We start from the raw sequence: 15,167 nt of genomic DNA, 5'->3' as shown, positions 1-15,167 counted from the left end.
TTTGTTCGTCCACAGACACAGATGCACACACACACACACACACACTAAACAAAGTGTGAACCACTTCCTTGTTTCGTTAATCCAGGTGCGACGGGGTTTTTCCAACAAACGTTGACTTATGTTAATTTCGTCTTCATCAAATGAAGAAAACAAACTCTTATTTACAGTTTTTATTTATTTCCATGAAGAAAAAGATCCATCGTCACTCACGTCATTTACTTGACTCTTTATTTGATAAAAACAGACGAGTTCATAAACTGAAAATATCTGAAAATTAAGTCCAATTTTGGGTCAACATTTAAACCATTTAAATACAAAAATGTATCAAAAAGTATCAGACTTTAAAGCTGATGAACAGAAAAGATTCATATTTTATATTATTTAACTACTACTTTACTAACAACATGTTAATAATGATGATGACAATAGACATAAATGACATTTTCTTCTTAGCGTCACAGTGACATCATCAAAACAAACTCTTTATTTTTCATTAATTTAAACAGTTTAAAAAAAACAACTTAAAAAATGTTTCCACAGTTTTTAACAAACATAAAAAAAATCAAAATGAAATAAAGAATTTGACTTTTAGATCAACTCAGATCAGTTAAAGGAACAATTCCACATTTTAGTGAAAAATCAAAGTTTCCAAACTTTGCTGAAATGAACCTTTAACGTGTTCTGACGTCAAAGTAAAAAAAGAAACCGTCTTCTTTTATTATGGAAACTTTATTTTTCCTGTACAAAAACAACAAAGTATCTACAGTCAGATATTTTACATCCACGTTAAATAACAACAAAACAGTTCAAAGACAAACGCTGCGTCACGACGGAGGTCAGAGGTCACGACGGAGCTCAGAGATCACGACGGAGCTCAGAGGTCACGACGGACGTCAGGTCACGACGGAGGTCAGAGGTCACGACGGAGGTCAGAGGTCATGACGGAGGTCAGAGGTCACGACGGTCGCTCGTCTGTTTCCTCCACAGGTTTTTGTTTTTAACGTCGCAAATCTGTCAGTGATGCCATCGAATGATGTCATCGGACGCCCGAGCAGCGACGATGGCTGCGCTGACTCGCAGAGTGAAGATGAGACGGGTTTCACGCTCATCGCAGACGTGACGATGCAGTACACAAGTCCATCCACAAGAGGGCAGGAGACCAGGATCGTCTCGTCTGAAGTGGTTTGGTGTTGAGAAACACGATCATCTAGAGTGAATGCGATCTTTCTTTAGTGGCGAAAGTAACGATAATTATTACGATGTCTGTGGACGCGTGAGCGCCCCCCGTCTGTCAGAGACGGTGACGTCACATGAAAGGTCAAAGGTCAGCCCTGTGAGTCAGTGCCGTGTTTTCATATATTATTTATTAGGACTTTTTAAAATGTATTTATATATATTTAGATTTTAAGCTGGAACTAATCCCGACTCAGACCTGGTCTCCGTGGCGACGCGGCCTCAGACTCCTTCTGATTGGCTGATGAAGTAGTCGGCCGTCCGCCGCCGCGCGCCCAACGGCGGCCTGTGAGCGGTCGGCGAGGACGTCGACGTCGGCTGGTGGTGGTGGTGGCGTCCTCGCAGCGAGGTGTGGTTGCCGTGGTGATGGTTGTGGTGGGAGGAGGAGGAGGGCGGAGGAGGCGGGGCGTCGCGCAGAGACGGCGGCACGGCGGACGACTTGATGGGGACGATGCGAGTGTCCATGACCTCACAGTCCACCTGCATCATCATCTCGTAGCCGCGAGACGCGTTGTAGAGACTTTCTGCACGAAACAAAGAAGATGAGACAAAGTTTATTCCTCTTTGATAATAAATCATTTAATATTTATGTGCAACAGTGTGACATCACAGCAGGGGGCGTGGCCAGGACTCACCGTTGACGGACATGGCCGGCATCACCAGAGACATTTTGGGTCTGCTGGTTTTGTTGTGGCTGATGGCCGGTAACAGCAGGTGATCCTGCAGGGGGCGACAGAGGACGCCGTTTAAAGGCTTTACATTCATTTACATTTGTTTGTATTAGTTTACATTTGTTAGTATTCGTTTGTATTTGTTTATCTTCATTTATATTTGTCAGTATTGATCAGTGGGTCGTACTCGTCTGAAGGAGACCACGTAGAACGTGTCCTCTCTGCGGTCGATGGCGTCCAGGAAGTCGCTGTACGTGACCTCAGGCCCAGGACGGACCTGCAGCTGACTGAAGAGACAGACAAGGTCAAAGGTCAAAGGTCAGGGTCAGTCAGACACACACACACACACACACACACACACACACACCCGTGTGTTACCTTTCAATAGAGCGATGTGACTGAATGGGTAAATATCTGGAGAAGTTTGTCTTCCTCAGCTGAGCTTTCTACAAACAACAACAACAACAACAACAACAACATGTCAGGGTTTAAGTCGACGAATACACACACACAAAGCTCCGCCCATTTATGAAAGTCAAGAGGAGGAGGAGGAAGAGGAGGAGGAGGAGGAGTTATCCTGACCTGAGCGATCTTAGCTTTCTTAGCGATCTTTGGTTTCCCTCCAGACTTTTTTCTGTCGATCTGATGTCGGTGAACCCAACCTCTGAGTTCATCTGCTAACCTGAACACACACACACACACACACACAGCAGCTGTAGTGATGGTCATGTGACAGATGAATGCAGCTCAGTGATTGGCCGTCACTGACCTCAGAGACTCTGAGCGATTAAACTGACGACAATCTGAAGACGTGAAGAAACGATCGATGTCCTGGAGAACCAGGTCCTTCACGTCACTGAAGACATCACTGAGGTTCCTACACACACACACACACACACACACACACACACACACACACACACACACACACACACACACACACACACACACACACACACACACACACACACACACACACACACACACACACACACACACACACACACACAGACAGACAGACAGACAGACAGACACACACACACACACACACACACACAGTTGCAGCACTGCAGGACCATGTGTCATGTGACTCAGATCATGTGACAGTGTGGGGGCGTGGTCTGACCTGAACTGGTATGACTCAGCAGTGAATCTCTCTGCGTCTCCTCCTGCGTCCTCCTCAGTCTCCTCCTCCTCTCTGCTCCTTCTCTCCTGCGGTTGCCGTGACGACGACGGCGGCGGCTGCTGTTCGATCTCCAGCAGCTGTCGTCCTGTGTACCACACCACGGCGTCCTGAGGGGGCGGGGACAACTTCCTGTCTGTGATGCTGCAGAGACAGAGACATCATTATCATCATCATCATCATCATCATCAGAGTCACATGACGTTGTTGTTGTTGTTGTTGTTGTTGTTACCTGACAGGACCAAAGCTGAAGGTCATGAAGAGCAGCAGAGCCATGACACACACCGCTCTCTTGTTACTCGCTGAGTCACCGCCCTGATCATGACACAGCAATAAAAGAGGAGTCAGAGGAGATCAAAGAGAGTGGGCGGAGTCATGTTGTGTCTAAGCCACACCTCCTTCCCGCCCAGTCTCTCCCTCAGTTCCTGGTTCTCTCGACGCAGCCTCTCGTTCTCCTGCTGAGCTTCTCTCAACTGACTCTCCAGGTTATGAAGATACTCCTTCTTCTTCTTCCTCGACTGACACGCTGACTCTCTGTTCTTTATCATCCTCTGCTGACGCTTCAACACCTTCATCTGAGGAGGAGGAGGAGGTGGGGAGGAGAGGAGGAGGAGGTGGGGGTGGGGAGAGGAGGAGGAGGAGGAGAGGAGAGAGGAGGAGGTGGGGAGGAGAGAGGAGGAGACAAAGGAGGAGGAGAAGAAGAAGGAGGAGGAGACGAAGAAGGAGGAGAAGAAGACGAAGAAGGAGGAGGAGAAGAAGGAGATGAAGAAGGAGGAGGAGAAGAAGGAGGAGAAGACGAAGAAGGAGGAGGAGGAGACGAAGAAGGAGGAGAAGAAGACGAAGAAGGAGGAGAAGAAGACGAAGAAGGAGGAGAAGAAGACGAAGCAGGAGGAGGAGGAGATGAAGAAGATGGAGGAGGAGGAGAGTAGAGGAAATGTAGATGAATAACATTGATACAGAAGTGAACATGAGTCCGTAAGAGAACAATAAGCAGAAGTAGTGAAGAGGAGAAGGAGGAGGAGGAGGAGGAGGAGCAGAGACTCACATCGATGTCTCCTCCACTGTTTCCAGGTAAAGTCGTGGTTGCCGGGACGATGGGTTTGCTGGTGGGCGGAGCCGAGGAGATGCTCGGAGAGACGGGCTCCATCTTAACGATGGCAGGAGCTGAAGTGAGGAGGACTGGAGGAGGAGGAGGAGGAGGAGGAGGAGGAGGACAGACAACTTCATCACTGGTTACTATAGCAACATCACATCAGAGACAGAGAGGACACACCTGTCCAGATACTATGACATCATCCTGTTGTGTTGTTTACTCTCCTGCCGTCATGGCCGACAAGCGCTCAGTGGTTTGCGTCATTTTGCTAAAGTTCAATGTCAAATGGCAGCAAAGCTGACATTTAGTAAAGCTAACAGCGAGCTAACGCTAACTCACAGCTACTTACTGAAAAACACTGTTAGCATCACTAAATAGAAGCTACATATTTACAGTCAACACAGATGTCAGCATCAGTACTTTACGATACTACGTCACTATGACGACAAAACTCTGTTCAAGCTGTTAGCTACTGTTGCTGTAGTTAGCTGTAGCATTAGCCTCAGTACTGATGACCTCAGTAGAACAAACACAGGTTTCTATGGTGACGGTCTCTCACCGGGTCGGTTCTGGTCCAGGGTGGGGAGCCCCTGCAGGATCAGGGTCTTGGCCGGTGCTGGGGTCTGGGGGACGGGTAAGGACGTGACACACAGGGGTCTGGGCTGGATCAGAGGTTTGGGCCCGAGGATGGTTCCGGTCTTTAACGTGGCCGACAGCGGCAGCACTGACGGACAGAGAGGGGGAGGGGCCAGAGTTACATTCATTGACAGAGTGTTTTAATCCAGACTCCGCAACCTTCAAGTGACACCGTGTTGTGTTCAGGGTCCGTGGTTTCACTTCACTATTTTAAGTTCTCATTGTGTCACCAGTTAAAGATGACTCCGCCCTACTGGTGACAAAGGGAAGTACAACTGCTTTTTCAGCAAATCTCACACTTTAACTTCAAGCTACATCACCTGCTCAAGGCTAGTAAAAGCTTACCTGTAGCTAACTATAGCTAACGCTCACCTGTAGCTAACGCTCACCTGTAGCCTGGGTCTGTAATCCACTGATGACCGCTGGGATCTGAGTGGTTAGCGGCGTCTGCGTTAGCACAGGTAGCGCCTTCTGTGGTTGTGGGGGCACCGCGCTCGTCGCCACGGTTACCTCCATGGACCCAAGGGGCGGAGACAAGATGTCGCCATACATGTAGGGGGGAGTGGGCGGGTTTTCACCTTTAACTGTGACCTGTCCACAAACAAAGGTGGTGAATCATCATTCACTCACAGCAGAGGATTCTGGGTAATTTGTGACACACACACACACCTGAGGATCCGGTGAAGACACAGAGCAGTCTGATCCGAGCGAAGACGCAGGAGACAGAGGCTCCGCCTTCACCTGAAGCACTGCACACACACACACACACACACACACACACACACACACACACACACACACACACACACACACACACACACACACACACACACACACAGTCATGTATTCACCTCTTTTTTTTCTCCTCAGATGAAACAAACAAACAAAAATAGAGAGAGAAACGTACACATTTCCTCTGGTAATGGACGAGTGAAGGACATCTGACCTTTGACCTCCACCGGAGACTCCACTTCAGAGAGACACAGAGACAGTTATGTATTTGTATATATATGTATATATTTACTGTATATACATGAAATGTGTCATAAAAGACTTCCTCTCACGTCACCATGTGTGACCTGTACCTGTGAGCAGGTTGTTGTTGTGGTGTTGCCATGGCGACATGGGGTTGTCTGGATCCAGCGTGAGGACGAGGTCGTTGTCAAACTGAAAATTATAAATAACTGGATTAGACCGAGTGTGTGTGTGTGTGTGTGTGTATGTGGGCAGAGCTACAGCGTTTTTTCAGTCATGATGAAAGTGGAGCTGCAGCACTTTGTTTCAGCCTCGTACCGACGTGTCGTATTTCAGTCCTCGGGTGAAGTCTGCGACATCCTCGCCCTCTTCCATGTTCTCACACTGACACAGACAGGCATCTGAGGACAGAGGACAGAGAGGACAGAGACATCAAAGTCAATAAAGAAGGACAGATAAATAAATGAAGACGTTTCACTGCCCAAGTTTTTACCACGACACAATCTCTGAGTAACAGAGGAGTCTGATGACGATCATGAGCCCAATCACGACCGTTCACTAGTATTTCAGTTCAGAGTCAGACGTTCACTAGTATTTCAGTTCAGAGTCAGACGTTCACTAGTATTTCAGTTCAGTGTCAGACGTTCACTAGTATTTCAGTTCAGTGTCAGACGTTCACTAGTATTACAGTTCAGTGTCAGATGTTCACTAGTATTTCAGTTCAGTGTCAGACGTTAACTAGTATTTTAGTTCAGAGTCAGACGTTCACTAGTATTTCAGTTCAGAGTCAGACGTTCACTAGTATTTCAGTTCAGAGTCAGACGTTCACTAGTATTTCAGTTCAGTGTCAGACGTTAACTAGTATTTTAGTTCAGAGTCAGACGTTCACTAGTATTTCAGTTCAGAGTCAGACATTCACTAGTATTTCAGTTCAGTGTCAGACGTTCACGAGTATTTCAGTTCAGTGTCAGACGTTAACTAGTATTTTAGTTCAGTGTCAGACGTTCACTAGTATTTCAGTTCAGTATCAGACGTTCACTAGTATTTCAGTTCAGTGTCAGACGTTCACTAGTATTTCAGTTCAGTGTCAGACGTTCACTAGTATTTCAGTTCAGTTGTATTTCAGTTCAGTGTCAGACGTTCACTAGTATTTCAGTTCAGTGTCAGACGTTCACTAGTATTTTAGTTCAGAGTCAGACGTTCACTAGTATTTCAGTTCAGAGTCAGACGTTCACTAGTATTTCAGTTCAGAGTCAGACGTTCACTAGTATTTCAGTTCAGTGTCAGACGTTCACTAGTATTTCAGTTCAGAGTCAGACGTTCACTAGTATTTTAGTTCAGTGTCAGACGTTCACTAGTATTTCAGTTCAGTGTCAGACGTTCACTAGTATTTCAGTTCAGTGTCAGACGTTCACTAGTATGACAGTTCAGTGTCAGACGTTCACTAGTATTTCAGTTCAGTGTCAGACGTTCACTAGTATGACAGTTCAGTGTCAGACGTTCACTAGTATGACAGTTCAGTGTCAGACGTTCACTAGTATTTCAGTTCAGTGTCAGACGTTCACTAGTATTTCAGTTCAGTGTCAGACGTTCACTAGTATTTCAGTTCGAGTCTGAAGTACTGAATCGTTCAGTGAACAGATCTTTTAAATGATTCGGTTTCACCAAAAACAAAAGTCACTCCTTTGTGTTTGAGTCGCGAAGGAAACACGTCACCAGTGATGATGACTCCGCCCACACAGAGGAGGAGCCATGTAGTCGTGGATCACCATGTCGGGACGATGTTGTGGAAAATAACGTCTGAACGTTTTCTAAGGACAGATGATTCTACCGTTATTTAAGAGGTTAAGAATTATTCAATGATTAAAAAGAAACACTCAGAATTTTGACCCTGGTCAATATGTTTAGACAAAATAATGATCAGATTGTGATTGTGATGATAATCGTGAGCTGCTGTTCTAAATGATGCTTTATTATAATTATAATTCACAGAGTGAAAAACGAGACTCAAATAAAAATAAAAAGAAGGGGGAAATAATAAATAAATATAAATAAAAGAATCGCGATTGTTTTGTTCACGATATTCGTGAAGGAAAATGTCCTCACAAACCACCCACACCATCCCAAACATAAACACGCCTCACACGGAGCGGACATTTCCGTGTTTTTCTGGGGTTTAAGGATAAGACTCACTCATTCATTCACTCATTCATTCACTCATTAATTCACTCATTCACTCACTCACTGACTCACCCCAGTCGTCGTTGGTCAGCAGGTTATCGGCGAAGAATCTACTGTCCAGCTCCGACAGAAGCTCCGCGCTCATCGTGTAACGGCTAACAGAGCGACAGCTAGCTTTAGCATCCGGGCAGCGGAGTTCGCTAAAGCAGCGATTTTAATTTCCAACGCGAACTCAATTCTTCGTGTTCTGACGCAAACAGCGATGTTTGAAGACGGTTCGCGGTCACAGAAACACACGTTTTATCGCTTCTTCCTCCCTTTAGCTTTGCATTTGACAAAACAAGGAAACGTTCACTTTTTCCAGAAAGTCCCCGCCCACTCACAAGAAAACAGCCTATGAGAAAGGAGAGCGCCGTGATGGACAGGAACAAGAGCCAGTGGGAGGGGCGCACAGCTGCTGCTCGTGGGGGAGGCGGGGCTTTGAAGATGTTTCGGCCCAATGGGGCGGCCATTTTGTGACTGACAGGTGACTTCAGCCAATCGACGTCAGGGAAGCGCGAGCACACGTATGATTGACACACGGAGGAGCCAATCACAGCTAAGCACGGAGGAGGCGGGGGTTGAGAGAAGATCACGTTGATTCGAGCATGACGAAAGTAAAACGGTGGTTTTTGTTCGAATAGAAGAAAAAAAAAAAAAGGTTAAAGGACGAGAATGTGAGTGAAAGAGCGGAGGCTAAGGCTAGTGCTAATGCTAGTGCTAACGAGGGGGGGCGTGACGTGTTTTTACGCAACAGGGAGAGTGAAACACCATCCACACGGAATCGTACGGTGGCCCTGAGGTCAAAAACACAAACGCAAATCGAAAAACACAAAAACATGAATTCGAAGCGGAAACACAAAAACAGAAAACACAAATGCAAATCACAATACTTTTTGTGAGTCCGATGTTTACGTTGTTTTATTGAGACAAAAATCTAAATGAATCAATAAAAAGGGGCGGAGTCATTGAAGACACTGTTATTATTAAATCAACCATCATTCACTGTCATTCACTCTGTCACCAGCAGGCAGCAGCAAAACGTCATGTGATCACTTTTTGCGAGCGTTCACCGTGGAGTAAAGGACGTTGTCTGCGATCATGTGACCCTGTCCTCGGCTGAAGGGGCGGGGCTTGTGCTGGTGTCTCAGACTGGAGTAATGTAGGGACACGTCCTGAGAGGACAGAGACGGACAAAAGACACGTTAACCTCATAGACAGTTTCAACTGTAGCGCCCCCTGCAGGTGGAATCACATTGTTTAAAGGCACAGTGCGTGTTTTTATGTCAGCAGAGTTTTAAATATCTAACAGGCTCGGAGGTCAAAGGTCAAAGAGGAAGAGAACTGACCTCTGTGACCCTCGGAGTGGACCTTGTTTTCGCCGAGTCACACCTGCACATGCACGATTTACCTGTGGGACAGAGGACGAGGGGGCGGAGTCAGGACAACACAATGATGTGGTCTGTGTTTGTGTCTGTGCCAAAGTGGGCGGAGACACAGAGATAAACAATAACAATAATAACTCGTACAATAGATACAATCATCTCTGTTTCAGGTGGATACAACAATCCTGATTCATGCAGCAACAAAAACAGTGAAGGTCATGTTGTTTGCCGTCACCAGGGGGCGCTGTTTTTGAAATGGAATATTTTGACATCTTCAGCAACTGTCCGTCATCAACCATAGCAAGTTTGGTTCAGATCGGACCTTCCATCGCGAAGTTGGAAGAGATTTGTTGTGTTTTGAAAAATAAATCAGCATTTTGGCCAACTTTGGCGCCCCCTATCTCGTACACCACGCGACATAAATTCAGCTCCTGAACTAAACACTGGTCCACAGTGACCTCACCGAGTGTGAAGATGATCGCAAAAAAACTCTACGACGAGTTTGTTAAAATACCATTGGTGCAAAATCGCCCAAAAATGGCCGTTCAGTCCAAGATGGCCGACTTCCTGTCGGACTTACAGTAAAGTCGTCACTTTTTGGAACGTCCTGACGTGATTAGCATGTGTACCAACTTTAGCTCATGTACGTGAAACACGACAAAACGTCACCTGACGAGAGTTGATTTTCATTTTCATAAGCCCCTCCCACTTTCTTTCTTTTTATTTACGCACAACGACTTTCAGACGTAAGTTTACATAAGTTTACGTAAGTTTACGTCAGGTCTGATTCAGGAAGGTTCTTTAAGAACAACAACAACAGCTGTTCAAACAAAGTGTTACTGTCTCTTTAAATGAAAGTGAAAGTAAAAGAGTTGTTTGTTCTACTTCGGTTTCCTGACAGACATTTTGTCCTCGCCTTCTGTCCTCTCTTGTCCTCTCTGTCCTCTCTGTCCTCTTGTCCTCTCATCATGTCTCAGGCTGACCTCTGTCTGGAGGCCCTGTCCTGTCTGTCCTCATGTCTCGTGGTGTCCTCCTCCTCTGGACCGTCTCTCTTTACTCCTCAGGACTTTGTCAATGTTGTGGCTCTGAAGGAGTTTTACAAACAGGAGGGTTTTAAAGAGCTGGATTACCCGGGTCTGGGCACCATGAGCCTGGACCAGGACCTGGAGCAGGACCAGGACCTGTACAGACCTCCACCAGCACTGTGTCAAAGTCCTGGACCTGAAGAGAGTCTCCAGAAAACTCTGAAGATCAACTTTAAAGAGTTCTTTCACCCAAACTACGACTATGACTTCACCAACATCAAGGTGAGAGGGTGAATATGAATGAGTGAGTGAGTGAATGAGTGAATGTGAGTGAGTGAATGTGAGTGAGTGAGTGAGTGAATGAATGAGTGAATGAGAGTGAGTGAGTGAATGAGTGAATGTGAGTGAGTGAATGTGAGTGAGTGAGTGAGTGAATGAATGAGTGAATGAGAGTGAGTGAGTGAATGTAAGTGAATGAGTGAATGAGTGAGTGAATGTAAGTGAATGAGTGAGTGAATGAGTGAATGTGAGTGAGTGAATGTAATTGAATGAGTGAGTGAATGAGTGAATGTAAGTGAATGAGTGAGTGAGTGAGTGAGTGAATGAGTTAATGTAAGTGAATGAGTGAATGTAAGTGAGTGAATGAGTGAGTGAATGAGTGAGTGAATGAGTGAATGTGAGTGAGTGAATGAGTGAATGTAATTGAATGAGTGAGTGAATGAGTGAATGTAAGTGAATGAGTGAATGAGTGAGTGAATGTAAGTGAATGAGTGAGTGAGTGAGTGAATGAATGTAAGTGAATGAGTGAGTGAGTGAGTGAATGTAAGTGAATGAGTGAGTGAGTGAATGAATGAGTGAATGTGAGTGAGTGAATGTAAGTGAATGAGTGAGTGAATGAGTGAATGTAAGTGAATGAGTGAGTGAGTGAGTGAATGAGTTAATGTAAGTGAATGAGTGAATGTAAGTGAATGAGTGAGTGAGTGAACGAATGAGTGAATGTGAGTGAGTGAGTGAATGTGAGTGAGTGAATGAGTGAATGAGTGAGTGAATGTGAGTGAGTGAATGAGTGAATGTGAGTGAGTGAGTGAATGTGAGTGAGTGAATGAGTGAGTGAGTGAGTGAATGTGAGTGAATGAGTGAGTGAGTGAATGACTGAGTGAAGGAGTGAGTGAATCAGTGAGAGAGTGAATGAGTGAGAGTGAGTGAATGAGTGAGTGAATGAGTGAGTGAATGAGTGAATGAATGAATGAGTGAGTGAGAGCACAGTGCCCTCTGGTGGTGAGTGAGGAGATCACAGCTCTGTGTCCAGGCTCCTCAGGAGAAATGTGATTAGCATGTAGCATGTTAGCATCAGTGTCTGACCTTTGACCCCTGACATCCAGGATGGAGACAGAGAGTTCCTGCGCGGTAGCGAGCGTTACGTCCGTCCCTGTGGGTGGAGACGTGTCGCCCTGAGAGTGACGCAGATGTACGGAGACGACGGCTGGCTGGGGACGGGAAAAGAGGCGTGGCCTGTGTCATACCACGCCCACAACATGGACGGGTCCCTCGGCGTCATCCTGGCCCACGGCGGGAAACCTGACGAGCAGCCGGGGTTCCTGGAGGTGGCGGCGGCGTCAGTGAGCGGCGGGAACACTCAGGGCAGAGGCGTGTACTCCACCCCCGACATCAAGATGGCCGACAAATACTGTAAGACATTCAAGTCCAAAGTGGACGGGAAGACGTACAAGGTCGTCCTTCAGAACCGCATCAACCCGCAGAAGAGGATCCACTGTCAGAGAGACGGCGTGTGGTTGGTCTACGTCCCTGAAGGTTCTAACCCGGTCCAGACCAGAGTCCTGATCCAGGACTCACTGAGACCCTACGGCCTGCTCCTGAAACAGCTGTAGAGACAGGCCACGCCCACACTGACGACTCACTGATGACTGAGGAACTTCCTCTGATGAATGAGTCACTTCCTGTGATGAAGGACTAACTTCCTGTGATGAATGAGGAACTTCCTGTGATGAATGGCTCACTTCCTGTGATGAATGACTAACTTCCTGTGATGAATGGCTCACTTCCTGTGATGAATGAGGAACTTCCTGTGATGAAAGAGTCACTTCCTGTGATGAAAGAGTCACTTCCTGTGATGAATGACTAACTTCCTGTGATTTCTTCTTCTTTGGTTCATTAATAAACATGAAACGTTTTGTCAAAGGTGTAAAAATAATAAAGTTGGATGAAATCAATGAAACGCGAATTCTAATCACAATAAAGACAGGAAATGACTCATGCTGCCATCTAGTGGTTCTTACTGAGAATTACTGCTGTTTGACCGACACACACACACACACACACACACACACACACACATTCTTGTACTTGCTGCATACTGAGGACCAGGTAAAAGTGCTGACAAAGTGAGGACCAGCATTTCCACTTTATAAATCAACACAATTACAAATATGTACTTCATGAATCACATCTACAAAGAACTACTGGTTGCAGTACCATAACATGTCTGCTGGTCCAAAATTTGAAAAAAATGTTTGGTCCAAAATTTGAAAAAGATGTTTGACAAAAAATTTGAAAAAATGTTTGACAAAGAATTTGAAAAAAATGTTTGACAAAAAATTTGAAAAAAATGTTTGACAAAAAATTTGGTCCAAAATTTGAAAAAATGTTTGACAAAAAATTTGAAAAAGATGTTTGACAAAGAAAATTGAAAAAAAATGTTTGGTCCAAAATTTGAAAAAAATGTTTGACAAAAAAATCGAAAAAAATGTTTGAAAAAAAATTTGAAAAAAATGTTTGACAAAAAAATTGAAAAAAATGTTTGACAAAATTTTTTAAAAAAATGTTTGAAAAAAAATGTGAAAACAGTTTGAAAAAAAATGTTTGACAAACAAATGTTGGTCCAACATTTGACAAAAATGTCCAAAATTTGAATTTTTTTTTACAAATTGAGTATAGCATGTTATAGCAACCTACCTAAGGAAGTGATATCAATGAAAACAAAGTGAGGACCGGCCAAAATGTCCTCACTTTGTTGGTTAAAAACCCTCACTGAAAAAAATGTTTGGTCCAAATTTTGAAAAAAATGTTTGGTCCAAAATTTGAAAAAAATGTTTGACCAAAATTTTGAAAAAAATGTTTGACCAAAATTTTGAAAAAAATGTTTGACCAAAATTTTGAAAAAAATGTTTGACCAAAATTTTGAAAAAAATGTTTGACCAAAATTTTGAAAAAAATGTTTGGTCCAAAATTTGAAAAAAATGTTTGGTCCAAAATTTGAAAAAAATGTTTGGTCCAAAATTTGAAAAAAATGTTTGACAAAAAATTTGAAAAAAATGTTTGACAAAAAATTAGAAAAAATGTTTGACAAAGAATTTGAAAAAAAAGTTTGGTCCAAAATTTGAAAAAGTGTTTGACAAAGAATTTGAAAAAAAAGTTTGGTCCAAAATTTGAAAAAAAATGTTTGACCAAAATTTTGAAAAAAATGTTTGGTCCAAAATTTGAAAAAAAATGTTTGATCCAAAATTTGAAAAAAATGTTTGGTCCAAAATTTGAAAAAAATGTTTGGTCCAAAATTTGAAAAAAATGTTTGGTCCAAAATTTGAAAAAAATGTTTGGTCCAAAATTTGAAAAAAATGTTTGACAAAAAATTTGAAAAAATGTTTGACAAAGAATTTGAAAAAAATGTTTGACAAAAAATTTGAAAAAAATGTTTGACAAAAAATTTGGTCCAAAATTTGAAAAAATGTTTGACAAAAAATTTGAAAAAAATGTTTGACAAAGAAAATTGAAAAAAATGTTTGGTCCAAAATTTGAAAAAAGTGTTTGACAAAAAATTTGACGAAAATGTTTGACAAAAAAATCGAAAAAAATGTTTGAAAAAAAATTTGAAAAAAATGTTTGACAAAAAAATTGAAAAAAGTGTTTGACAAAATTTTTTAAAAAAATGTTTGAAAAAAAATGTGAAAACAGTTTGAAAAAAAATGTTGGACAAACAAATGTTGGTCCAACATTTGACAAAAATGTCCAAAATTTGAATTTTTTTTTACAAATTGAGTATAGCATGTTATAGCAACCTACCTAAGGAAGTGATATCAATGAAAACAAAGTGAGGACCGGCCTAAATGTCCTCACTTTGTTGGTTAAAAACCCTCACTGGTCCTCAGTATGCCGTAAGTACAAGAACACACACACACACACACACACACACACACACACACACACACACACACACACACACACACAGATACACACCTGTCCACAGGTAAAGACCAAAGAGGACAAAGAAGACGAAGACGACTGAAGCAGGAAGTGCACAGACTCCTGTGGTCCAACATGGCCGACTGTGTTCACCTGAGAGTGACGTCACATCAGAGCCTGAGGACACACACACACACACACACACACACACACACACACAGATGTGAGATAAAGATGTGATGTCCCTGTCCCAGCAGCAGGGGGAGCTCTCACCTGTGACCAACAGGAAGTGTCCGTCATAACACGCAGAGTCTCCACAGCGGCCGGTGCAGAAGTAAACACCTGTGTCCTCTTCGCGCACCTCTGACACCTGTAGCCACGCCCCCACAGACTCCGCCTCTCTGCTGGCGTTCATTCGACTGTCGCTGGTGTAAAACTCCACCAAAGCCACGCCCACTTTGTTCTCCACCAATGTGAACAGCCGCTGCAGCTGCCGGGAGCCCGAAGGCACCGCCCACCAGGTGATGTCGACGCCCACGCTCAGGTTAC

The 15,167-nt window shown here is 44.0% G+C and overlaps 3 protein-coding genes across 3 annotated transcripts in view; 1 reads left to right on the top strand and 2 right to left on the bottom strand.

The window, feature by feature from the left end:
• Positions 1-785: 785 nt before the first annotated feature.
• Positions 786-6,187, bottom strand: atf6b (activating transcription factor 6 beta). The gene is made up of 16 exons (XM_083899433.1): positions 6,110-6,187; positions 5,902-5,983; positions 5,724-5,786; positions 5,486-5,565; positions 5,206-5,407; positions 4,740-4,904; positions 4,133-4,266; positions 3,483-3,662; positions 3,320-3,402; positions 3,031-3,231; positions 2,674-2,781; positions 2,487-2,586; positions 2,283-2,350; positions 2,092-2,191; positions 1,869-1,953; positions 786-1,757 (listed from the first exon to the last, which is right to left on the bottom strand). The coding sequence occupies exons 1-16, from the start codon at positions 6,164-6,166 to the stop codon at positions 1,456-1,458; spliced, it is 2,010 nt and encodes a 669-aa protein (XP_083755559.1). The 5' UTR covers positions 6,167-6,187; the 3' UTR covers positions 786-1,455.
• Positions 6,188-9,050: 2,863 nt separating this feature from the next.
• The window catches only part of LOC310935711 (uncharacterized protein), a gene marked incomplete at its 5' end in the record, with an annotated part of 6,950 nt that continues 833 nt past the window's right edge, over positions 9,051-15,167 (bottom strand). Inside the window, 4 exons of the mRNA XM_083899645.1 lie at positions 9,051-9,186; positions 9,361-9,422; positions 14,673-14,795; positions 14,892-15,167. The exon at positions 14,892-15,167 is cut by the window's right edge and continues 90 nt beyond it. Coding sequence (XP_083755771.1) covers positions 9,064-9,186; positions 9,361-9,422; positions 14,673-14,795; positions 14,892-15,167 — 584 coding nt within the window. The 3' untranslated portion in view covers positions 9,051-9,063. The remainder of the gene's footprint in view (positions 9,187-9,360; positions 9,423-14,672; positions 14,796-14,891) is intronic.
• On the top strand, positions 10,331-12,674 carry LOC310936217 (uncharacterized protein). The gene is made up of 2 exons (XM_083900238.1): positions 10,331-10,703; positions 11,804-12,674. The coding sequence occupies exons 1-2, from the start codon at positions 10,365-10,367 to the stop codon at positions 12,308-12,310; spliced, it is 846 nt and encodes a 281-aa protein (XP_083756364.1). The 5' UTR covers positions 10,331-10,364; the 3' UTR covers positions 12,311-12,674.

This window comes from Microchirus variegatus (genome assembly GCF_963457635.1).
Source record: "Microchirus variegatus genome assembly, chromosome: 13".
Lineage (NCBI taxonomy): Eukaryota > Metazoa > Chordata > Actinopteri > Pleuronectiformes > Soleidae > Microchirus > Microchirus variegatus.
Note: the sequence above shows the minus strand (reverse complement) of the source record. Positions and strands in the feature narration are given on the sequence as shown.

Bases quoted from the DNA above. Each gene is read 5' to 3' on its own strand.
- atf6b (XM_083899433.1), bottom strand. From the start codon at position 6,166: ATGGAAGAGGGCGAGGATGTCGCAGACTTCACCCGAGGACTGAAATAC. The intron at 5,408-5,485 runs GTGTGTGTGTGT...GTTTGTGGACAG, and splicing joins TGTCTTCACCGGATCCTCAG to GTCACAGTTAAAGGTGAAAA. The intron at 2,351-2,486 runs GTCAGGATAACT...TGTTGTTTGTAG, and splicing joins AGAAAGCTAAGATCGCTCAG to AAAGCTCAGCTGAGGAAGAC.
- LOC310936217 (XM_083900238.1), top strand. From the start codon at position 10,365: ATGTCTCAGGCTGACCTCTGTCTGGAGGCCCTGTCCTGTCTGTCCTCA. The intron at 10,704-11,803 runs GTGAGAGGGTGA...CCTGACATCCAG, and splicing joins ATGACTTCACCAACATCAAG to GATGGAGACAGAGAGTTCCT.